Here is a 26,421-nt window from a genome sequence, read left to right as displayed (position 1 = left end):
CATTGAATTGGTTTAAGGCATTCTGAACTCTATAGTTTTATTACATTAACTCTGAGTTGTCTCATAATTTGCCTGTTGAAGCTCACAGTTAACCAGAATTTCCATAAATAAATTGTACCTTGATAATTGATTTTTATAACAATGATCCCAAGGCACTGAAAAGTCTTACCTACTGAATGTTCAAGGATAGATGAAGCTGGTATGGAAAAAGAATGGCTGGGGCAGTTATAGTCTGCCCTGATGGAAGCATTCCCTGTGCTGGTAGGATTAGGAATCTATGTAAGCATTAATAGACTTTTAGTATTACATATATATGATTTTTGCTGAAAATTGTTTCTCTCTTTATGTTATTGTGATGATTCTTAGTTCAACTGTAAATGAACCAAACCATCTTATTTCCTAACAATGCCCAGTAAGTGTTTACAGTAAACAGTGTTTACTGATTTGGGATAGTTAAGACTGCCTTTCCTGTAGACTGTGGATGGAGTAGATCATCTTAGAAAGTCTTTCTTTAGCTTTATGATATTTGAAGGCTTTTGAAAGCAATGGCCACAAATAGAAACATAATAAATAAGAAATTGAGAGGAAGTTCTATATCTTTACTATCTAAAAACTCAGTGTCCTGTGAAAATCCAAATTAGTGTTGGCTTGGGCCCAAGTTTCCTGTGGAAACTTTGATTTCCAGGAATAAAAATGACATCCTCTGTTGTACTGTATGCATCCTTGAAGGTTAACTTTTCAAGATGAATACTTTCTAATAAATCACTGTACTTAACATGGCACTGTTGCCTCTGTATGCTATTAATAGGGCTCCTGTGTCTGGGATTTTCTCTTCCCTGCCTTACAAAGCACCCAGTAACAGTCCCATTCCGCAGTAAATTGTGCCTTAATATTATCATGTTAATATTTGGGCAGTCTGTAACTAACTGTTTTTTTTCCCCTCCCCTCTTCTCCTCTGCAGGCAGAAATTGTCAAGAGGCTGAATGCTATCTGTGCCCAAGTCATCCCCTTCCTGTCCCAAGAGGTAAGGCAGCTCATGGCAGGCCCTGGCTCTAAAGTTGCCATTTCTGTAGTACTGTATTGTAGAAAGGGGGCTGGAAGCTGATTTTTGGGCTTTATGAATTTCTTGGTGCCTGTATTTCATTTTTCTAAGGTACTGCTCTCATTCCAACTCCACTACCTTATTAAAATTCAGGGGAATATAATTTAAATGCATTTATATAATGGAAAATGTTCTAATGCGCTAAGCGAAATTCAATTGTTAAAATGTTTTGCTGTCATGTACAATGTAGTGTTGCTAAGAATCATGGCTGTTTGTCAAAATGGCATCTAATAGGGTGGATTGAAAAATTACCAGAAAGACAGAGTTTTTTCTACACTTTTGATAATGGGCATTAAAAGTTAGCAGAAGGAATATCAAATGGAGATGTTTCACCTAGCATAGTAAGTAAAGTAATACCACTTTTAGCTGCTTTAAGAATTATTACTTCATCAAGTTTTTTAAAAATACTGTTTTTATTTATTTGAGAAAATCCATAGATTACTTCATTATGAGCTTACTTCTAAAGTATCCATCTCCTAAAAATTATGTGTGTGTGACAGGTACTTCAGTGCATTGCAGAAGCCTTTGGAAGGCCCGAGGTATCTGAGGGTATGTCTTACTGTGGGATTCACTGTTGGGCAGCAGTAATGAAGGTGTCTTGTTGCCAGTAGTCGGGTGTGATAAAAGTCTGTCTCCACGTGTGTGAGGGCCTTTTTTCCTGCCTTCCCTTTTTGAGTAGTTTTGAGACTGAAGGTGAGGTGTGGGTAGCAGTGCAGTTAGCATTATTTGTGTTTCCTCATTGTTCAGCGCTTCATTTGGTCAAGTTAGCATTCTAGGCACTATCAATAGCTTTAGTGCTTTGTGTCATGGGCCAAGAATGCACCAAGGTGTCTTCTCCCCACCTTCTCCTACCCTTTGCTTGTTCTGTAGAGTATTTTTCAAGAGAACTGTTCATCCTTCTGCCTGCTAGAAGTCCTGTGAGCACCCAGCCAGTGCATAGGTGTGTTCATGCATATCTTCTGAATATGAGGCAGGGGGCATGTGTACACAGGTACCTAACTGTTTAATGTGTAGGACTGAATGTTATGGCAGGATTGCCTATAAAGAAGATTACCCATTGATGGGGACTATAAAATTGAACTTTGGACAAGTGCAATGTCCTCTCATAAGGAAGCATGACAAAGAGTGACCTTGTATCCAGATTTAACTCCATTTGTGAGCCCGAGTTCAGATCCCAGCCTGGATCAAAAATGGAAAAGGATATCCTGGGTCCTTTCTTTTTACACGTGGTCACAAAACCACCAGAAAGCATATCCCAGGTAGCTCTTCAGGATTTGCTTGTGACTGTATTAGCTGCTGCACTGCTGTATGGGAGTGTGGAGGGGTGCATGTGCGTGTCTTTGAGGAAGCTTACACAGCGCCTGGCTGCATGCACCCTTCCTGACCCAGGCCTCTCATGTAAAGTGCTCCTCTACCTTGGGGTAGGGAAGTAGGAGGAGCCTGAACCAGCTGAGGTGTGGCTAGGGTAGAAAAAGAAGTGAAAACCCTAGGGAATCAGGTCTGTGCTTCTGCAGATACGAGTCATGTGGCTTGAAGCTTTACAGGATTCCCTTGCATGGCCACAGAGTTAGCTTATTCCTTTGCTCAGAGCTGGTTTTCAGTTTCTTTTCTTGTTCCTTTATGGCTGCACATGCACTGATGATTTGGATGGTTCCCTCCCTGCCCCCTAATTGTGGTGCTTCAGGCCAGAATCATTTGGGGGTTAGAGGAGGATGGTAGTGGTGAGTCTGCCTGTTGTTTACAGCCTGTTTGATTATGGAGGCTGTTTGTATGAAGAGGCCCTGAAGGTAAGAGAGAATCCTAGGTGGGGCTGAAGAACAGGTCTGATCTTCATTGGCTGATGAAGTCAGCCTCTGCAGGTGCTGAGACCTCCTGTTTTGCTGAGGCTTGGGTAGTGAGGAGTGGTACATTTTAAAAAAATAGTTGTCGGTTTTCTCACGGCGTGCTTAGAAATCTTATAGGCAGATTGCTTGATTCATGTATGACCTATCGGTTTAACAACTTGATTCCCCCATCCCTGCTTTTTTTTTTTTAACCTATGTTTTCATTCGCACTTTTGCTTGTCTCAAATCAGGGTATTTCTTTTGTTGGTGCGTGAACATTTTCTACCTTGTTTCTCCTTTTCTGCTTTGTGTGTGCATCATACTCCCACTTCTTCCCTGAGGCCAGATGGACCATAATCTGGAAGGAGGGGAGGAGGCAGGTTATTAGAGAAAGATGAATTCTATTTCCTGTCTCTTCAGAGGCATGGAAAATCACTCTTGCATGGCTGCTATCCTCACTCCGTGCCAGGGCTGAAGGCCCTTAATCTGATCTTTTAACACAGCCTCTCTGTGATATTTTTAACTGCCAAATGGCAGGTGCACCATTATAAATTATTGAAAATGTTTTCATTTAGAAATTAAACCAATAACAATATTATTGAAAAAAGAAATCCAGCCAGCTTTTGTCATCCTGTAAACATGTGCATTAGTTTCCTGAAATTTCCTAACTTTATTAACCCATGGATACTTCAGTCTCAGTGATGTTCTTTGCAGAGTTCATTGACAGGAAGGAACTAAGTAACCAAGTATATATTTTTTGGGTAATGTATATTTTCAAAAATTCTTTGTGCCCTGCCATATACGTATGTATATGTATACATATGTCTATATGAAGAAATAATTATAGCTCTGTCTATAATTTCCTGCTTAATATAAGGGATTAATTAGTCATATTTTCCTCCTAGACTTTAAAAAAAAGCAGTATTGGGTAAACTAAATGTCTTTTCAATCACTTGACTGTACTTTAGGAAAATAGATTTTGTAACTGTAGAACAAAAGCATTTCATTTTATGTGCGTGTATGTGGCTGTGAATATATAGTAATGACAGGCATAATACTCATTTATTACATTTCTCTAGACAATCTTAATCATAGTTGATATTTATATTACATTTTAAGGTTTGTGGTATGTTCCCCTTATAGCAGCTATGACAGAGTTGATGTTTTGCAAAGGCAGTGTTTGCTAAATGTGTGTGTGTGTGTCTGTCTGTCTCTGTATGTGTATTTGTATTTATTTATATTTTAAGGTAAGTGACTTTTAGAGTACCAAAAAACTTTTTGATTTTCTCAGTTGTCAGTCCATGAGAATTTTGATTCTCGGGATTCTTAAAGGTATACTTCACATTACTCCCTAGTACCTAGGGGTGGGGAACCTTTGGCCTTGAGGCCAAACATGGCCCTCTAGGTACTCAAGTGCAGCCCTTTCAACTGCATCCAAACTTCACAGAACGAATCCCCTTAACAAAAGGATTTTTTCTGTGAAACTTGGACTCAGGCAAAAGGCCATACCCAAGGACCTAGAAGGCCACAGGTTCCCTATCCCTGATCCTAGACCTTGCAGGTTAAAACATCCTTGTTAAGATATTATTAAGGAAGGGGTTTTAAAAAAAAATCTAGTTTTGTCCATCTTACCTTAGTTTATGTTTACTAATTTTAAAATAAAACTCGAAGATATGAAAGAATTCTCTAAAATTCACTCCACCCCCATCCCTTCCTCTCCTTCCCCAGCCCGTTACTGTTTTGTTTGGGAGGGGAGAGGAGGGAGAGTTTATGGTGTCATAAGAAGCAACAGGTTGCTGGTTTTTTTCTGTGTGGTTCTCTGTTCAGTGGTGCCTCATCCAGACTCCTCTGATCCAGTCTAGGATTTCGGGGAACAGAGAGAGACAACCACATACTCAGTCTAACTGTATATCATTACTTATTGATAGTAAACAGACAGGCTTATGGTAAATACAAAAGGATACAAGAAAATATATGCCCATTTGTATCTCTACCACCTAGGGTCTCAGTTTCATTCTGAATCTGAAAGATGGAACCATATGCATTCTAGTTCTGGGAGAGACCATCTCTACCCAGAACTTCAGGCTTAGTCCAGATAGTCTGAAAAGGTCAGAGTTAACATTGTTTTATACTGAGAGATGGACAAAGAAAAGTTGGCACATGTCCAAAGGTATCCTAAAGCCATGGCAAAAGATTTCTTATGCATGTATAAATATTCCAATTACATGGAAGGAAGAAAGCACCTTTGGGTTGATACGAGATCTTGAGTTCTATGTGACTGCACTGTGTGCATTCAATAACCATATTCAGCTGCCGCTGCTGAATCCTGTCTCTGATATCTTGTTGCTTCCCTGCCCTGCCCTCCAAGGAGAGAAAGATTGAGCCCAATCAGCCTATATCTAAGCTCTTACTACTTATTACATACCGGGATCCCCACACTTCAAATCTCTTACAAAGAAGAAGGTTTCTCTCACCTAATCCCTTCCCCTCTTAGCTGATAGTAGCACATCAAACGCTTAGATACTGAAATGACATTTTTGCTGTGAAACCCTGTAAGAGGACACACAGGGCAGAGTGTCATAGAGGAACCTCATTCTGGTCTGTCAGACAGAGAACATTGGCCTCTTCCCTGGAGGTCCTTCTTGCAAAAAGCCTCCTGGATTTGCTCTTGGATATTGTTCCATGGCTAGTTTCATGGCTGCATAATTGGTTGTCCAGAGAAGTCCTCTGTGATCAGAGATTCTGCTTTCCTAGACCTCAGTGTGGCATCTGGAATTCTGGGTCAAGACAGGGATTTCACTTCTTCTGTTACTCCCAGCTCACTTAAGTCAGTTCATTTCATCCTCTCTCCACTAGCTAAGGCATGGCGGGGAAGGTACTCAGTTTCCTTTCTCTTCTTGTCCCCAGACAAAAATAAATCATCTTCCCTGCCCCCCACCCTCAAACACATAAGAGATTATTCTTTATTCCTTTTGGACCTCAATACAACCTCTGTAGTTTCAGGCCTTTAAAGGTCTGCTTTCTCTTAACATCACTGGAACCTCTCAGCTTCTGGCCTAATCCCTATTATTGTTCTTCTTACCTCTATGCTGTTTGGATTACAGACAGTGGCTAGAGTATTGCTTTGTGGGTGCCTTCTCTAGACCAGGGAGTCTTAGCCTTTTTTTTTTTTTGTATCATGGAACCCTTTGGCAGTCTAGTGAAGCCTATGAATGCCTTCTCAGAATAATGTTTTAAGTGCATAAGATAAAATACATAGGATCAAAAAAAAAACCACATTATATTGAGTTGCAATATTATTTGTCAAGATAATAAAAAAAAGTTCACAGATCCCAGATTGAGAGACTTTACTCTAGACTAATGTGCCATTAACGGTTAACTTGTGCTGTTTGTTGGATCTGCCATTATTCCGTGGTCCAGCTGACACAATACTCAAATGCTGGTAGAACGTGGGCACCTTTATCATATCCACATATCCATAGTTAGAGATACGGCTGCTTCTTTACCTGAGGAGTACATGTACCTGGTTCTACTTGGGCTTCTCCTCTTGGGAGTGGTTTATTGAAACTTTATGTTTTTGCTATAACTGCTAATAAGAATTCATAAGGTTATCAAAATCTTAACATAAAGGCTATTTCACAACATAATTTTAGAACAATGGGGAGTATACTGGGAGGCCAAAAGAGGAGCCTCAGTACTAACAAAGCTCCTTGCCAGGACTTCCTTTTGTGCCATGGACCCCTTTGGTATTCAGGAGAAGCTAATGGATAACTTCTCAGAATAATGTTTTTAAGTATAAAGAATAAAATAGCATTGATTACAAAAGAAACCAACTATCTTGAAATATGGCTATCAAAATAGGTATTTTTTAAAAGTTCACAAATTCCAGGTTAAGGACCCTTCCCTTTTCTATGCTGTCCTCTTTGGGGAGCCTAAAACGGAAACTTCCTGTAATCTCTCTTTGGGAGAACCTGGCTTCTTTCCGATATCAAACTCAAATAGAAAAGGGGCCACTAAATTGTACACAGGGATCCCTGTGGATCACATATTGACTTAGTTTTAAAATATAATATTATCTTTGCTTTATTCACTTTTATTTAAGTGTTTCCCAATTACATATTAATCTGGCTTGAGCTGCACCCAGAAGTGTTGTGGGCCATTTGTTTGACACCTTTGTTCTTCACTACTCCAAAGGGAAACAAAAACATGTATCTTGAAAGTCAACCTACTTATTAACTAGAAAATTATTTGGCAGACTCTGCTTCCTGCTCTCTTGACTACTGCTAATTCACCCACAGAAATAACCAGGAACTAGAAAAAGACACAGGAATTCAAGATTTTAGACTGATAGAACCAGAACCTACCTTACAAACAACAGTAGGCTTGAAAACATCTTTTTTTTTTTTAAATCCACAAACTACATTGGAAAAATAATTGATTTGCATCAAGTAACCTATTTTTAGCTTCTTTTCAAAGTAAATGAAGTGTTATCTTGAGGAAATTTAGCTATATTATTTATAGTATTTATACATGTGGGTAAAGGTTTTTTTTTGTTTGTTTTTTATGAGACCAGGACACCCATCTAGAAACCTTCTGATGTAGGCCATTTGGCAGTATTTGCTGATGAGTGACCTTTAAACATCTCCAATTTGTATGTTCTTAGCCCAAGCAGACTATGCTGTCAATAGAAAGATCATGCTTTTGTCACACCATGATTCTCTTGGGAACATTAGCCAACCTTCTGGATATTTAGAAAACACTGTAACAGATCCAATGTGGCTTTGGCAAAAAAACAGGTATTTAAACATACAGGGGTATCCAAGAGTCCTGGGTGGCACAGCGGACAGAAGACTCATCTTCCTAAGTACAGATCTGACCTCAGACACTTAACTAGCTTTGTGACCCTGGGCACAGTAACTTATCCCTGTTTGTCTCAGTTTCCTCATCTATAAAATGAGCTGGAAAAGGAAATGGCAAACCCCTCTAGTATCTTTGCCAAGAAAATTCCAAGTGGGGTCATGAAGGGGTAGGCACAGCTGAAATGAATGAACAAAAGCTTTAAAGATATTAGAGGTTTAAAACTGTACTAAGACTTGTGGAAACCCCAATATAATACCGTTTTTACTCCTGAGAAATAGATTCTCCTCTAAGTTATTTCAAGTCAGAGAAATCTGGAAAGCTGAAACTAACAAGCAAACAGTCAAGGAGTATTTGACACTTTAAAGTTTGCCAAGCACTTTATCTAAACTCTCATTAAAGCCTCTTAACAATTGTGTGAGGTTTACTTATGAGGAAATTGAGTTTCATAGAGGTTAATGTGACTTGTCTATAGTTGCATTGTGAGTAGTTGTTGGCAGGTGCAATATGAACCCAGGTCTTTCTGACACCAAGTGTAGCACTCATTCTACATCTGTGTAATTGAATAATACAGGTCAGAATTGACAAATGACAGAAAGTGGTTTTGAGATTCTGTAACGTCTCTGCATTGAAGACCAATGTTATAAAAAAAAATCATTCTAGGTCTAGATTAGCCACAGGACATAAGAGATTTAGGAAACAATCATATAATGCTGCATGTTATAGTTATGTGCATTGGTGTCTGTGAGATTTTTTATTTTTTTTGTGAGCAAATATCTATTTTCTCTCCCTTTCACTTCCACCATTGAGAAACAAAACACACACATGCAAATATGATCAAGCAAAACAAATTCATGTTTAAAAAAGCAAAGCACTGCTTCATTATTCATCTTCTAGCATCGTGGCTAGTCATCATGTTGATCAGAGTTCTTAAGTCTTTCAAAATCATCTTTACAGTGTTCTTGTTCCAGTGTGCATTGTTCTCCTGGTTCTGCTTACTTCATTCTGCATCAGTTCATACAACTTTTCTCAGGTTTCACTAACCTCTTGTTATTTCTTATGGCACAATAGTATTTCATTAGAATGAGATGAGGATGGAAAGCATTCTAGGTATAGGGGTCAGCCAGTGAAAAGGTGCTGGAGTAGTGTCAAGTGGGAAGAACAGCAGATAGGCCAATGTAGTGCGCCATGGCAAAAGGCAGTAAGGTAGAACACTGGAAAGATAGCAAGGAGTCAGTTTGTGAAAGGTTTCCTGAGCCAAGCAGAGGACTTCATATTTGATCCAGGAGGTAATAGTGAACCATTGGAGTAAATTAGGGCTGAGTGGAGGTGGGACTGGAGTGAAGAGTGACTTGCTATCAGGTGACCAACCAGAAAACTATTTCAGTAGCCCCCATATGAGGTGATGAGAGCCTGCACCAGAGGGGCAGTTGTATGAGTATAGAGTAGAGGATACATCTCAGAGATGTTCAGAAGGTAGAAATGACCAGGTGAGAAGGAGAAAAAAATTCCAAGCAAGTCTTATCAGATGTTCAGATTTAGTCTTGACTAGAGATAAGGCTTTTACTATGGCATAATTTTTTTTTTTCTAATAAGCAATTGACTTTCTCTAGAATTCTTCCAGTTGGTAATGTGGCCATTCGTGTATTGAAACTGGAAAAAAAAAAAGGTAGTTGAGTGTGTAGTATCTCACTGATTATGTGTATTTAATTGTAGGGGGTAGTGTGTTGAGTGAAAGTAACATGGTAGATGGAATACTGGACTTGAGTCATCTTTAATTAGGTTTGTGCTCTGCCTTTAGCTGTGTGACTATGAGCAAAACATTTAACTTTTTCTTTTTTTTTTTTAGATTTTTCTTTTTGCCTTTTTTTTTTTGGAAGGGATAAGGTAGGGCAGTTGAGGTTAAAGTGACTTGTGCAAGGTTACATAGCTAGTTTTGTGTTAAGTGTCTGAGGCCAGATTTGAACTTGGGCCTCCTGACTTCAGGGCTGGTGCTCTATTCACTGTGCCACCTAGCCTCCCCAAGTCATTTAACCTTAATGAGCTCAGTTTCTTCACCTGTAAAATGGCGTTAATACCTGCTTCAAGAAACCATTTTGAGGGAAGTTTTAGAGAGAGAATGTATATGTATAAATGTGTGTGTGTGTGTGTGTGTGTATCTATATATTTATTTATTTTATTAGTACAGATACTTGAAAGACATGGGGCTTTTTGTTTTGAATATCATAAATTTGTTTCCTCCCATAATGGACGATGGATTTTTTTTTGTGGTTTATGAAATACCACTGCCTCCTAAAACACTCTTTATTTGAACATCTAGGTTAATACGGTATCAAATTGCTCTATATTTTGCATGTATAATATAATTGCAAAATGGAAGCTGAAAAATGTGATCAGTCATTTTCACAATTGTGCCTTAGAGCGAAAATGAACAAGCTATAGCAGTTCCATGCACTCTCAGCCTTGCAGTTGGCTCTGAACAGCACCAGGTTAAGTCTACTCTTATTGCTTATTAAGGAATTTGTTGTAAGGCATCAATGGATTGTGATAACATATTTTAATAAAGGAGATCTTGGTTGAAATCACCAGAGATCCCCTTTGATGAGTGTATTGTGTCACTGACACCAGTGATCTTCATGTAACATTTATTAAGGACCTCTATTAAGGATCACATGGCACATAGATGTTAGACATTTTATAGGCAGTCTTATTATGTGTGTGTCTTATTCTGCCCCTGCACTGAAGAGCAGTTTTAAAATGTGTAATGCAGAAATCCACAAATATGGGGCTTTCCATGGGTTTGCCTCTTCTTTCCACCAACTTTTTTTTTTAATGACAGTTTTGGAATCTTAATTTGTGCAGACAACCTTTGTTTGTCAACAAATGTTTGTTAAGTTCTTACTCTGCATTATGTCTATCTGTATAGTCTTCTGGTTGTCTCAGAGAAGAGGTAATGGTGCTTTCTGGGGTATGGTAGTGACCTTTCTTCCAAAGGCATAGATGATAGCTTGTGTCTCAGTATTCAACAGCTATGTGGTATAGGTCAGGGGTGGGGAACCTGCAGCCTTGAGGCCACATGTGGCCCTCTAGGTCTTCAAGTATGGCCCTTTGACTGAATCCAAACTTCACAGAACAAATTCCCTCAATAAAAGTATTTGTTCTGTAAAACTTGAACTCAGTCAGAGATTTGTACCCAAGTACCTAGAAGGCCACGCTGTGACCTCAGGGCCTCAGGTTCCCCACCCCTGGTATAGGCCATTCAGATCATATACTGCTTATTGAGAAAGTTGACTGATCTCATCTTCTATTTTAATTTGGAAAATGACAATTAGATTATTATTAATAAAGGTAGGTATTTAAGGTTCTTTCACTTTTGAAGAGATCATGGGGGAAGAGTGAAGATTGGTGGCCTCCTTTGGCACATTAAGACTGAGTAGGTAGAAATCGGTCAACAAGGCTCTTTAAACACATACTGTGTATGCTTGGCTATGTGCTAGCATACAGGGAGCTTATAAAGGAATAGAAGGCATATCCCACATATGGTTGCACTGGAACCATGTCTACAATTATGAAATTTCCTCATAGTTTGGATAAACCAAATTTTTAAAAGGTGGTCTTTTTTATATGCATACTTTTTTTTTTGGTCTTTTTGGAGGGGGGAAGGCAGGGCAGTTGGGGTTAAGTGACTTGCTCAAGGTCATACAGCTAGTAAGTGTTAAGTGTCTGAGGCTGGATTTGAACTCAGGTCCTCCTGACTCCAGAGCTGGTGCTCTATTCACTGGGCCACTTAGCTGCCCCATATGTAAACTTTCTGTTGGGGGGAGCCATCTCCAGTCATCCTGATCTTGCCACTGAGCCCTGGAGGCTCTGGAGGAGAAAGTGAGCCTTCCCTCACTTAAATCCAATTCACTTGGCATCAACTTTCTGATGTCATGGTTCTCTTCAAGAATGAAGGACAAACTACAGGCTGTCAGTAGTCCAAGCTATCCAACCGGCCAGTTCCATTTGGCCAATGCAACTCCTTCCTTTCCTCTCCCTTTCCCTCCCCTTCCCTCCCCTTAATTTACTCCAACCACCTTTTTAGCTTTTTTTTTATTAAAGTCTTTTTATAAATTTTGCATTGCAGCCAATATGACTAGTTGTTCACCAGTTTCTTTTTTTCTTCCTGCATTCACATTGCTATGTACCATACATGAGATACAGTCTGTCTGCATCATTGTTTTATTTAAATCCTTCAAGTTCTAGCTCCAGTACCACTTCCTCCACTGAGTCTTCTTTCAGTTTTTTAGCTCAGTTGTCTCTTACCTCCTCATCTGTTTCTAAGGATATTCTATTTAGACCCCTTTTTGCATTTATATTTATTTCTATACTTGTCTTATGCCCTCATTAGATTATAAGTTCCTTGAAGACAAGTACTTGAAACATCCATTTCACTAGTACTTACCACAACTTGCACCTAATAATGGTGCTTAAAAATGACTGAATTTTGCAGTTTTGTGTGATTCTATTAACTTAGAGTCCAGCACTCTTCGTCATACCATGCTTGTAGAGACAAACCTAAACCTCGGTTGCCCTGCATAATGATGGAGAAATTGAGGGAGGAAAGGAAACAAATCCTCCCTACTGTTTGCTTTGTTTACTCATTACTTCTCATAGCAGTGGAATACAGACCCCTAGCACAGTGATGCACATAGTAGGAGCTTTTAAGTGCTCCCTGAATTGCATTAGGTTCTCATTTTATTGGTCACTTAACCAATGTTAATTTCTAATTACTTTATGCTGGAGAATGTATGTTTCATGGTTTCATTCAGGGGAAAAAAAAAACCCAATAAATGGGCATATTTGGTTCTCTCAGAAGTTCCTTTCAGAGGTCACCCTTCTTTTCACCCTGGCTTTATTTGGGCTATGGCTATCATCCCTCAGCTGTGTTTTCCTCTATTATCTTTGGTAGAAGTGCAAACAAGAGTTCATGTCTGACTGAGCAACCAAGTAATCAGAAATGACGTCTAGTACCCTGTGTTTCTTAGACTGCTCTTGGAGTAGGCTGTCAGCCACTTTTGGCATGGCAAACTGGATAAAAGAGACCATCAGAAAGGAAATATAATATATGGTAAAGTGGGAGGAGAGAAACATGTGGAGAAGGAGGAATAAACGAGAAAAGGCTTACCAATGTATTCGGAAGTAATCTTAGTTTTAAAGAAAAATGAAAAGGAGTTATTAATTTCTAACTCTAAAGGAAGTTCAATTGGTTATGGACAATCCATGAAAAGGAAACAGTGGGGAAAATATTTTCTTGTATAAATTTATGTAAACCTTTTAAAAATTCTTTTTAGCTACCTCTTTTTGGTCCCCCTCTTGTGTGAGCTTGTTTCTCTTCTTCTTGTCTTGAATTATGACTTTTATGCTTTTACCCCTCACAGCTCTACAGTCTTTGGTTATTGTATATCTGAGTGATCACTCTTAAGTGTATTTTCTCTCCTGTTTAAAATATAAAGAAGACATATTCTCTACCTTGAGAGCTTATATTCAAAACCCCCCAGTGGCACAGCAGATTTTACTGATGAGTGTTTATAGTAAAATGCAGGTTGTAGAGAGATTGATACCTTGGGTAGAGCTTGAACTAGATTACTTCAGAGATCCCTTCCAGCTCTGGAGTACAGTGATTCTGTATGGTCAGTGAGAAGTTGTAAATAGTCAACCACAGGTCTAGTTTAGGATACATTACATTAGCCTATCAGTCATTGCCTGCAGCAGGAAGCTGAAGTTGAGACTTCCATTGTTAATTTGATCTCTTGCAGACTTCTTTTAGCAGCATCCACCTGCCACTTTAGGGTTTGTCCCTTGTTCTTCCTGTCTTACCATACATTTGCCATACTAGAGTGAAGTCCAGGTAGGCTGAGGTGTTAGTTTAACTTTCCTTCCCATCAAGTTCTCTTCATCAGCTTCATGGCAGAGGTGGTCTCTCCACTGATATGTTTTCAAGCCTTTTACTGTATTAATGTCTTAAATCACCTTTCATGAATATTTGGCATCAAATAGGGCTGGTGTGGTAAAATGATCTATTTTTTTTAGTTTAGGTATTTTGTATTTTTAGTTTTTAGTTCCATTTGTCTTCAGTGGTCATTTCTTGTTTCAAGGCAGACAGTTGAGTCTTCAGCACTACTGACCCCTCTAGTTTACATGACTATCTCCTTACCCCATCTTCTAGCTGTTTTAATTGTGTCGAATTTTTCCCCTCAAGAGAAACATATCCTACTTTGTTCTATGTTGGCACAAGTTTCATTAGGAAGTAGGGGAATTATGGAAAGTAGAGAAGCTGTGGTCAGTTGTGTTAGCCTTCAGAAATGCTTTCTTAAGGCCTCGATTTGAAGGGAAAATTATTACTTTAAGATACATATATCAAAAACAGACTCAAGGTTAAGATTTTAAATTTACCAAATAAGTTCTCATTAAGAGCATACTCTGATGTTTGGTCATAGTGTGGCATTGACTCTCGACAGCTCAAAGGCTATGTTAAGGCAGTTAAAACTGACCAGTCCTGTCAAACTGGAGATATTTTGACTATGGACCTAATAATGGCTTATGGCTGAAGAACATCCTTAAGTTTGGAGAGCCTTTATCACCAGGAAGTTAGCCACCAGGTATTAACAGTTTTTGACCATAGCAATGGAGCTGTCTGATCATGTGTGGGGCTTGTGACCTTTATAAATTGAGAGCATGCTGGTGAAAATTAAAAGTTGAAGAATGGATACTGGAACTTCACGTTTCCATTTAGTAGTTGTGGGTGTGCATTTACCTTTCTCTTAAGAAGAAAGAGTGTGAATGGTGGTCTCTGTGTCTAAGTTGAATAAATATATATTTAATTTAGTGGAATTATGGGCAGGAATCTAGAATGGGGAATGTTCTACACCAGGATAATTGCTGGATTATGTACGTTGTCCAGGTTTAAGTATATATGGTAGCTATTCAACTTGAAATAAGTAATTGAAGTTGGCAACTTGCCTGATTGATTTCCAAGAAGAGAGGAGTTTCAGTCCAGAATTCTTTGTAGGTATCCTATTAGCCAGAAAATGACCATCTTCTCATGATGATGATAGTATGTTAAACTATAGTTAGGACTTCTGTTAAAAAATAAAATGGAACCTTGCTGTTTTGTTCTTGGGTTTCATAGTATGAGATCACTATATAGGTAAAACTCTAAATAACACTGGCCTTTTCCTACTTTGTTAATTAAACTTCCTTGAATGGACTCCATATATGCCTTATTCCAGGTAGCACTTTATATATTTAAAAAGTAATATTTTATTGTACATACTAATTTGAAAATGTGTTTTATATTTTAGAACCAAAGTTGATCCAAATATAACCATGTATACATATGCAACTATCTCATACCTCGATATACAGACTTCCATACCACGAAATTTTGCTACCTCTATGCCACATCTACAAAACTTTTGATTTGACTTCTTGCTCAAAGTAGTTTATAATTTTTTTCACTTTGTCCAGGATCAAGGTTAAAGGAATTTTCCAGTGCTACCTAACACTAATACTAATTTTTGTTAGTTTTATTTTTCTTAATGAAAAGAAGAAATCACTCAGGTACTTACAGATTTTTAACCTTTTAAACCATATTTAAATGAAATACAATACTGCTCTAAAATATAAGCTACACTGTCACAAATCATTGATGTCTCTTTTAAATTAAAGATAAAATGAAAATTAGCCAATGCGACTTTTCATTTCTGTGCATCCTTCTAATATCTACTCTTAGACATTGAGAAGGACATCTCTCCTCAGAAGTACCTCTAGAAAACATATTCTTTTCTGAAAAGTTTTTTTTTTTTTTAATAGATATAGAATCCTGATTTTGGGGGAGAAGGTAGGCAGTCTTTTTTATTTTTGTTTTTGTGTAGACCACATACTTGTCCAAAACACACCTGATTAGTAGCTTCTATTAATATGTAACAGATTAATTGTTTTTTTTTGGGAAAGGAAGAACATATTACAGTTCTTATAATAGAAATACTCAAAATATTTTTCTTTTCAACTTTGTGGACAAATAGACACTTATCTACGTAAACACACCCTTCCATGTGTACATATTTTGGAAACCAGGGGACTCCTGATTCTGAGCCCTGCATGTGATTGAAGTTAGAAAACATCATAGGAAAAAAAGCTGTACTTGACTGACTAGAAAACAAATAATTTTATTCTGTTTCTGATCTTCATTTATAGCACCAGCAACAAGTGGTGCAGGCTGTGGAACGTGCCAAGCAAGTGACCATGGCAGAACTGAACGCAATCATTGGGGTATGTGGTCTTTCCATTTTAGCTCTCATAGTGTTTGTAATTAGCTCTCATTTTCAGTTTGCTTCCATTAGATGGGCAGAAGTGGTGGACAATAAAGTGAAATTAAGGAGTTTGACTTAAACCTCATTAAGTTGATTACTATACCAGAAGTTTTTGATCACATTCTCACCAATGAAGTAGATGGAGTAAATGTATATTTTTATACTTTTCCTCCCCAAGAACAGATCCCTACTCTTAGGAACTTTGCTTCATGTTGTAAAGTCAACTTCTGTAACTAATGTATAGGAAGAGTATGGATTATAATCTTGTTAATCTGACATACAGAGATATATACAAAGCCTTTAAAGTAATATATATGTACACACGTATATATAACTTTAAAGGCCCTGTTTCACTTTTGGTGAATTTTTCAAATAAGTATTTAGCTTTTAACATTCTCATCCTCCTCCTCAGACATGGAGAAATGTCTCCATTCATTTGATAAATTATTCATTGAGTTATTGAAATATTTACTTTAAACAATGGTCTTAGCGTTGCATAAAAGTCATGTAAGACTCTATGGCTTAGATAGTGTCTCCAGAAAAAGTGAAAGTAATCAGTTAATCAGTAAAAATTTATTAAGCTGCTACTTACTCTATGCCAGGCACTGTGCTAAGCACTGGGGATACAAAAAAGACAAAAGTGTTCAAACTACCTAAGATGCTAAGGAGGAGTTAGAGCTTAACAGCACATTATTCACATCTATAATTATGCAGCTGATGCTAGCAGTTTTTTAAGTTATTCTAATAAAGACACAACAAGTGTACTTTCCTTACTCTGCCCCCTCCCCATTACTTTTTCTTTTGTGTATAGATTATACACAAAAGTCTTTTCCTTTTTTTATTCAGTGTATCAAACACACTTTGAAATGCTAATTATTCCATTTACTTTCATTAAAATTCAAATTGCTGAGTGAAGATGTGGATAAGGGTTGCAGAATAATCAATCTGAAGTGAAGATACTGCTTCAATTATGCCTCTGTCTTTTAACAAGGAAATCAGAACTCTCTGATCATTGCTGACAGCATTGGAGTAGAAGTGTGATTGTAGCTCGTTTTTAATAGGCTATTTTTAACTCTATTTTCTGTCCCTCTGACCACAAGGAAATACTAGTAGTCAATTAGAAGATATAAATGGAAAAGAGTAACCTTTATTTCCTCTGAAGTGCCCCTTAGAAAGAAGGGGATGAATTCGAGCGAATCATGTAGAGTCATGAATAACATTTGTTGTATGTCTTTTACACTCCCGTGAGGAAGGGTGGGAGATGAACACAATTAGTTTACATTATCTAACTCCAAACTGCAGTCTTCTATTAGCATTATTTCAATAAAGTAAGCTGTTAAGGTTGGATTTTTAAAAATATAGATTAGTATGTTTGACTGTGTGTGTTGGTGCTGTTTAGATTTTCATCACCAAATGTCACATGGATCAGAAGGGATGTAGTGAGCCTACTATAATGTCAGCTATTGATTTGTGATTCCACATGTGGGAGGTTACTGGATTACTTTGAACTTTGGGTTCACTCTTTTTTGAACCACTAAAATGTAGAACCTGTGTGGTTAGGCCATAGTGGTTGCTTTTTCTGATTTTGTTTCCTTTTCTTTTCAGGTTTTTTGCGGGGGGAGAGGGGTATAATTTCTGGGGTGTTTTTCTGGATAATCGATTGCTTGTTTATCAGATTATGCATGTAGGTTATTTTTATGTTGAATGTTGAGTTAATCCATAGATAAAAGTAGGAATAAAAAGTGAGATATAATTCCCTTTTCTTTATCACTTCACATACTTTCTCCCTCTCTCCATATATATACATACATGTACACATACATACATACACATACACACATTTACCCCATTTCCCAACATTTTAGTTTTACACAAAGTGGCAATTTGTCTTGTCGAGGTATGAAATTCTTTGATATGTGTACTTTATAACAGTATTTCTGGCCAACAGATTGTCTGTGGATTATCTGTTAAAATGAAGCTAATATAATCCCCCCCCCCCCCCCCCCGTTTTATTTGAGAAATGACTCAGTTGAGTAACAGGTTATCAGAACAGCATGTATTGTAGTTATGGTGGGAAATTTGAGGTGTTTTCACACAAACAAAAATGGATTACAAATCATGGAGTCACATCGTTTTGAAAGAAAAGACTGAAGAAACTGAAATAAATCTAGGTTAGGTTACAACAAAATGGGGCCCGATTAAAATGAGCTTGTGAGTTTATTGAGGTTATTGTTAATTGTGTTTGTATCTTAATGCGTTATTATTCCTAGTGTGTCATGTACTTCCTCTTGTAACATTGGAATTTTAAAGGTACCTTTTACTCTAGCTGTGTCTATATATTAAATTTCTTTTTTGAGTGGTAGTGTTTGATCTTCTGCTAGGAAGTGTGTGGGGAGGGATAATTTAGCATCATTTTTATTTCTCTATAAGAATGTAATATGTAGTACTTAGTAGATAAAAGAAATTCCAAAGGGTTAATCCGAGATGTGAGGACATATGTACCTGGAGGAGAAAGCACCTCTCTTTTCAGCTCTGTCTGCACACCATCCCATATAAGCATAAATGTACTCAGATTTAATGAAATCTGATGAAGCACCGTTTTTGCTCTGCAATATTATTCTACCTTCATTGGTAAATGAACCCAGTCAGTGATCCATGCAGTTTAAATGCCGAATACTGGAGTGAGCCTGGAACCTGGAGAGACTGCTTGTCCTCTTGACAATACGCTAGTTGTGTTTAATGGAACGAGACACTAGTTATAATGATTTCTTTCACAGGTCATGTTCAGTTTAAAACTGTTGATAGATTGAAACAAGCCAAATATCATCTAGCTTTTACTTATAAGGAAAAATAAAACAGGAAATGTCTATTAAGATTTGTTTCCAATGACTAATATTTTATGCTTCATTTTGAATTGGCTTTACTTTTACAATGATGTTGCTCCCTCCCTCCCCCTCCTTCCCTCTCCCTGCCCCTTATGTTTTTCATGTTGGGGCAGAGAATGTATATACATCTGGCTTGGTCTGTCCTGTGTCCTACTAGCTACTGTGTTTTTAAATTAGAGTCTCTGCAAGATCACTCTGTTGGAACAACACACAAATTGTAGTTTTAAATCAGTAATATGATCTAATTAGGAATGATGTTTTCATTTCCTGTATTATTAAATTGAGTCATCTGACTATCTTAAAATGTTTTTTTAATCCATTACACTATATAATCAGCACATGCTGCTGTGAATACGGTTTTACTTAATATGAGAGACAGCTTAAAACCGCATAAGAATTCCACCAAAAGATCTACCATTTTAAAAACCACGTTGCTTCAGCATGGACATTGACAAGGAAAATGTTTGACTTATGGTAGAGAAAAATGTGGGTTCCTTTTGGGCCTTTTTTCCCCCCCATTTATCTCTGAGAGAAGGGAGAAATGTGCCCTTCCCCCCAAAAAGAGAAAGAAACTCAACTCTTAAGAACAGGTATGTGATGGTGTTCAAGGGAAATGCAGTTTAGCACAAGAAATGCTGAACCTCAATTTTTAGCAGTGACATTTTAATGATAGGAAGTCTGCAAAATTATTTGCCATCAATTGTGAAGGCAATAACAAGCCTTGGTGGTTTTTCACACTCTCTGTGTTAAGTGCTTTCAGAATGACAGCGTAAACTGTGTTAGAGAACTCCAAGGAAGTAAAACTGATTAAAATGTTCATGCTTGAATGGTGCTGATGGAATAGTTCATTTGGACTTTCTCTACCTCCTGCAGCTCAAGCTGAAATATTAAAATTCAGTGGATTTAAATCTCTCTCCCCTCAGCTCAGGAAAAAAACATTACATTTTAATAGGTTTTAAACTCATAATTCATTGGTTTGGAGCAGCACTATTAAATCTATTTAAATATTACTTGTATTACTAAGGAAATGATTTAAATGACTTTGCCTTTACCATCCTAGAGGTTTGAGTAAGAGGGAAGAAAGAGACAATATTCTCAGTTAATTTTTTTAACATTTTATTTTATTGTTTGTTGTCTTCTTAGTCCTTTTAAAAGAAAGAAAGAAATAAAAGCAATTTACTCTGGCAAAAAGGCAGTGACATTCAGGACGAGGGCCTCTTTTTGCATTGTGACAAGGAATTTTCAAGCTAAGTCCTTCCTACATCATGCTAGCTTTTAAAATTACCATTTGGGGTTTTCCAGTGATTTGTTCCATTTTGCAGAATTTCTTTCATTTTGGCTTGCTTTGTTTATTTTTTTTACAGTGAACATTCAGCCAGAAGACTAATTTTCATGACAAGGGTGGGGCCAAAAAAATAGCAAAGTACAAACATCTCCTTTCCCCCTCCAGATTTACCTAAGGTACCTCCCCACCCTCTCCCACATCATCCCCCACATACTCTAGGGTGCAGTCATATTTATGCTTTTGTAGATTCCCAGAAAAAAAATTATGGATAGATTCACAGAAGTTCTAACTGAATTTTTGCTTTGGTGTATAGGCTTTTATAGTCCCAAGTTCCTGCCCATGAGTACCAGTGTAAATTTTCACTGCTTGTGTGACACCAGGGAACTTGAGTTCATCTAGGAAGGACCTTTAATGTAGATTTATTCTCTTGGGCAGTTTGCCTTGGGGAAAAAAAGGAATGCTTTTTTTAAATGATTTTTTTTTCAGAATTGTTTTCACTAACTCATAGGCCTTTTCATTCTATACTACCAGTATAATTAGTAGATATACTCTAAATGTTTGGATTTTTAAACATCAGAAATGTAGACACTCATCAGTGCACTCTGACTTATATATACCACGAACGAATATCCTTAACTCTGCTTGATTTTAAAAAAATAACAGCTACAACAAAACACAAACTGTCTTTACAAAGAGTGTGCTTGGAGCTTAAAGGCTATAAAACAGATTGGCCACCTGCTGTATATTGTACACAGATTGCTTTGGTGGGAGGGGAGAGAGGTTGGCTTAAAGGTATATGTTAATTGTTTTATGTAGCATTGATTTGCATATACTGCCAACTTAAAAGCATTATAAAGCTCTGATTGTGCTAAGTACAAGCAATTTTTACAGCCAGATTGCACAGATCTCCAGGTCTTTTCTTCTTCTCTGCAGTCTTATATTGATATTTGCCAGTTATCCATTTTTTTTAAATTAAAAAAAAAATTGAGTTCACTTTCCCTGGAGTAAGAGGCTATATTTATTGAACATTATATTTAAAATCAAATCATTCAGCTAAATTTGATAAGAGTCATAAGAGGCTATGGTTTTATTCCCATTTCTGTCATGCAGCAATGACACTTTTGGTAGTGACTACATTTAAGTAACTTTTTTCCTTACCCTGTCTATGATGGTCCTCCCATCATAACCCTTAATAGAGAGAAGGCTGTGTAAAGGTGATTATGGTCAGTGGTGTTTATTTTAAAATTTCAGACTTAATTTCTAAAAGAATACTACTCTAAGAGGCCTTTCCAGCATATTCTTTTGTAATTAAATTTGCTGTTCATGGTGGTGTGGAATGTTGCTATTCTGTTTGGTGGCCAAATAATGTTAACCCAGTTGGCAGAAGAATAGTCACGTATGCTTTATGACAATGCTGTACAGAGTTCAGGGCATTGGGCATGGCCCTTCCCTAATTGTTGTATGACAATAATTATTTTTTAACGTGTTCAGGTAAGTGCCTCTGACATCACCAGTGTGGCCTATGGAACTTGTTAAGACGTGAAAGAGGATGGTTTCTAGTTTTTACTACACTTATTAAGAGGAAGAGAGAGAGTTACCCTGATCTATATTAAGACTATACCACATTAAAATGAACAAATGTGAATACTTTGTAGGAAGTCTTAGAACTGACCCTGGTGAGTCAAAGGCACTTTTTATTGGATATAACTTTGAAATCTTAAACATTCTTTTGCCTTTGTAAGTTGACATTTTGCTTTTAATGTCTTTTATTTCATATTTTTATTTCTTCATTTTTCTCTTTCTCTACCCCGGTCCTCTTATGTCCTTCCCATTTAGTATAAGCAGAAGCCCAAACCTGCCCTGTCCTTTGTCAACATCATAGCCAAACCCTACCATGATTTAACAAATCTTTGCTATAACATTCAGTTGATCACCTGTTTATGATTGTCTTCCTATGGGGAAAACTGGCCCCCTAATGATTCACTTAGCTTCATATTTGTGCCCCTCCCCCCCAAATTATGAGATTCAGAGAAAATTGGGATAGGGTAGGCTTGTGTTAATAGAGGCAGTTTTACCAGTCAGTGGTTCTTCATAGTCTTTCTGCTTTGCTCTGCCATAAATGTAAATTAGCTTTTAAAAGGCTAGAAGGGTGGGACTGTAGTCTAGGGACTATAGGAGATACAGGGACTCTCTCTCTATAGATCCATCGGATGCATGTAACTCCCAAACTCTTTTTGGAGCTCTGTACCTTAGTTTTTGTGGTCCCTTTGGAGCTCTCCAGGGACACTGGTTTGGGAAACTTCTAAATGTGTGGAGTAAATGATGGTTTCTTGTCGAAGGATTGAGCCTTAATAGTTGGCAGCAAAATTATTTCTCTTAAGTGATTTTTTGCAAGCGATTTTTTTGTACTACTTGTTTCAGTCTTTTGGTATTTATTTGGAAGTACCTCCACAAAAATTCTGCTTTGATGCCTCATCATGTTGTAGGAGTGACCTAGGGCCATACCAAGGTCTGGCAATGCAAGGTCTGGCAGAATCTACCGAGACTTTCAGGTACGATCTCAGAGACAGATTATGTCTGCCAAGAATCAGCCTCGCTAAGTACAAAGGGGCTCCTCGCCATAAGGTGAGGTGAGTAATTCTTTGGTTATGGCAGCCCACTAAACAAAATGAACCTCAGAGTGGTGCAGTCCACTTCTGTTTCAACAGTGATAATAGTGGGAAAAGAGCTGTAGGGGGCTGAGTTGGTAAATGGTCTGTTAGTAAGCTGGTAATATTACTATAGATACTGAACTATATAATTTGGTATATTTTAGCCAGAAATAAGAATGGGAAACAAAAATAGAAGAATGGCAAATAGGCCCACCTACGAAACCATTAAAGTTCTTTTCATTATGTGCCTAAAGGCCAGAAAGAGAAGAATGTCCTGGAACATTTGGTTATTTGATGTGGAACTCTCTTGAGTATAAACCTTAAGATGAACATGAAGGTGATTAAGAATTACATGCCAAAATCTTTATAAAGAGGAAAAAACATAGTTCAAATCAGTCACTTAATCACTAAGCATTTGTCAAGTACCTACAATGAATGGGTTGGGTACTGTTGAGGCTTTAGGAATATAAATATGAAAGTCTCTTCTCTCAAAAAGTTTATATTCTACTTTGAAGATATATAATGTTCACAGGTAAGTAAATATAGGGGACACACACACACAGTATTAACAAGTAGGAGAATCAGGAGTAGTGCTAGAGGTTGAAGCAGGAAAGATGATCATTCCAGGCCTGAGGAATGGCTTCTAAAAAGACCTGGAGGCAGGAGATAGAATATTATGTAAGGTGCTTTGACTGGAGAATAAAGGATGTGTAGTATGTGACTGACTTGGAGAAAGAGGCGGGATCAAGATTTACCGTCTTTAAGTTCCAAACCTTTTATCCTAGAAGCAGTGAGACTTCTTGATCAGGGGTGTGATATGATCAGAGCTCTACTTTAGAATTACTCATTTGGCAGCTGGGGAGAAGATGAACTGGAGAAGGGAAGCAAAGGCTATTGTATCAGTCCAGGTGATGTGGGCCTAAACTGCTATGGTGGTCTGTGTGACCTTGGGCAAATCTGTTTCCTTCACTGGGCCTCAGTTTTCTAATTGTTAAAGAAGGATGCTGTGAGGTTACGGGAAAGTGAAGAGTGGAGGAGGATTTTGACGTGGGAACTTGGGTGACTGGAAGGATGTTGATGCCCTTGAACCCTTTGAGAAGCACTGCTCTTGTCTATCACCCTTTATAAATACCCTTATCCCAGGTATTGCCTTCCTACTTTGTCTAATGGATAACAACTGCATCAAGATGGACACAAAAGCTATATCTGGGTCCTGGTTTATTATCCCCTGGCTATTAGTGGCATAGTCACCAGGAAGAGTCAGACCATAGGAACAAAATTGTGATGCTGTGTTTTTAAAGTCCTGGGTGATTAATAAGCAAGACTATACAGAAATAAAGGACTAATCGCCTCTCCCCTGGACTATTAGCATACCCTTAGCTGCCAGTCTCTCCTCTTTCCCTTTTCCAGACCATTTTCTTCTATCACTGCCAAACTGATAGTTGTAAACTATAGGTCTAATCATGGTATCCCTCTTGTCTGAAGGGAAAAACTGAATACCTATCAGTGTACCTTTATTTTAGCTGGATTGATTGGTTATAGGATCACAGTTAGTGAACTAGAAGGGACATCAGAGACCATCTGGTTAACCTTTCTCCTCCATTACACAGATGAGTTCACCAAGACCCAGGTAGGTTAAGTGTCTTACTCAAGGTCACAAAGATAATTTGAACCCAGGTTATCTGACTCCAGAGACAATGTTTTGTTTTGTTTTTTCCCCACTGAGCACACTACCTCCAAGATAAACAGTGCACTATAGAGAAGAGGACATTAGGAGTTGTGTACCCAAGACCAGGAGCTGTGATTTAATAGCTAAGTGACTGTACTAAAGTCTCTTAACCTTCCTGACCCTTAGTTTACTTAAATACCCAAATAATCTGTGATTGCATTGATTCAGGAATTCACTCCAACAATGCAGATTACCACTCATCCATGCCTGCCTGATGTATTTGACTTTTGCCTATGTTCTCCCAAAAGTTCACCATAAAAATATTTATCCGATGTGTTAGAGGCCTTCTTCAGTTTCCCATTATTACAGATAGAATTCTCAGGCTTCCTTCCATTTACCTTCCATCTCTCACTCATGCCCTGTGACCAGTGCATCTTCTCTTACCATAAATTCCTTTACTCTCATTATTTTTCATAGTTCCTTACTAGATATATGTAGCAGTCTCAGCAAACCAGTTAGTATTGAAAAGATGAATCTTTACTTGTTTGGGAAACTTGGGAGGTCAGTAAAAGAGCTTTTCAGTTTCCTGGAGCCAATTCATCCAACTCTTCTTCTCAGCTCTGGGCTCAACTCACTGTCCATCTGAACATATGTACTGAAAAAGTCTGTAGTCTGGCAAAGGATTTGGTTTGTCCATCCACACAGTAAAGACCAGGTAGATAAAGAATATCTGTTGCCAAGATTTTATGCATTTGAATGTACCTTTTATAGAGTATATCCAACAATATTTATTAATTTTATTCTCGTGCAAAATTGGAATAGTAATAGATAATCTAGGAAAGCATTTTATAGTCTTTAAAGTCTTGCCTACACGTGACTATTATATACTACTTACTTCACAGGGCTGTTGTAAGGACCAAATGAAATAATACAAATGCTTTGTAAACCATAAAACCTCATACGGTTCTAAGTTGTTATTACTTGCAGATTTGTTTCTGCTAATCATAGACTGGCCCATCCAGTGTTTGAAAAACTGATAATAGTGTGGTGGAAAATACCCTGGAAAATGGAATTAAACTTGAACTTCATAAATGAGCTTCTACCACTTTACATTTGGAATAAACTGTCATTAATTCAGAAATGCAATGTGGTTAAGTGAGAAGTACAATAGAGTTGGTGTCGGGGGCCTGAGTCCTGCCTCGAGTACTAGCCATTTGACTTTGGGAAATAGCTTATTTAACTCGAGCTTTAAGCTACAAAGTACTTGGTATCAACCAGTTCAAATAATGTTTTGCAGATGAGGACACTAAAGCCCAGACAGGTGAAAATACCAAAGTTATAGAGCTAATCAGTGGCACATCTGCTGCCTCTCTGTTTTGTGGTGCTTTCTAATGGAGCAGCCCACATCTCTGAGCCTTAGGGAGAGTGGACTTGAGGGAGTCGGTTGCATTATAGATGTAAAGCTAGGCAGAGTCTCACCAGTAAGTTATTTTATCCCCCTCACTTTACAGGTAGAGAAACTGAGGCCCAGAGATAGTAAGAGATTTGACAGGTTTGCATAGGTAAGTGGCAAGGTTTGAACACAGGTCCTTTCACTGCAAATCCAGAACTTTTCCCACTGTATCCATGACCTGAAATTCTATAAGGGAAGTTAATTGAAGAATGTGGCAAACTGTCAAGAATGAAAGTCTGAAAGACAAATGATTTTAGTATGTATGAAAAGGGCAAGATGACTAAAAAAGACCAGTGTGAATGCAGAGGGAAACTCACTGACAAACTTGAGGTTTTTTTAAAT

General features: G+C 37.8%; 1 protein-coding gene across 5 annotated transcripts in view; it reads left to right on the top strand.

Moving 5' to 3' along the window:
- The window catches only part of LOC138175134 (transducin-like enhancer protein 4), a 155,806-nt gene that overhangs the window by 41,455 nt on the left and 87,930 nt on the right, over positions 1-26,421 (top strand). For 3 of the 5 annotated variants that reach the window (XR_011171899.1, XM_069105478.1, XM_069105490.1), the window contains exons 5-6: positions 962-1,024; positions 16,021-16,095. Coding sequence is in view for 4 of the 5 variants with exons in the window: in XM_069105478.1 (XP_068961579.1) it covers positions 962-1,024; positions 16,021-16,095 (138 nt within the window). In the remaining variant the exon portion in view is untranslated. The remainder of the gene's footprint in view (positions 1-961; positions 1,025-16,020; positions 16,096-26,421) is intronic. The other 2 variants (XM_069105508.1, XM_069105499.1) reach the window with 1 other exon arrangement.

Source organism: Petaurus breviceps, unplaced genomic scaffold (genome assembly GCF_028583685.1).
Source record: "Petaurus breviceps papuanus isolate PSGF00001 unplaced genomic scaffold, PetGlider_PUasm1.0 138, whole genome shotgun sequence".
Classification (NCBI taxonomy): Eukaryota; Metazoa; Chordata; class Mammalia; order Diprotodontia; family Petauridae; genus Petaurus; species Petaurus breviceps.
This window is presented reverse-complemented; position numbering and strand designations above follow the sequence as displayed.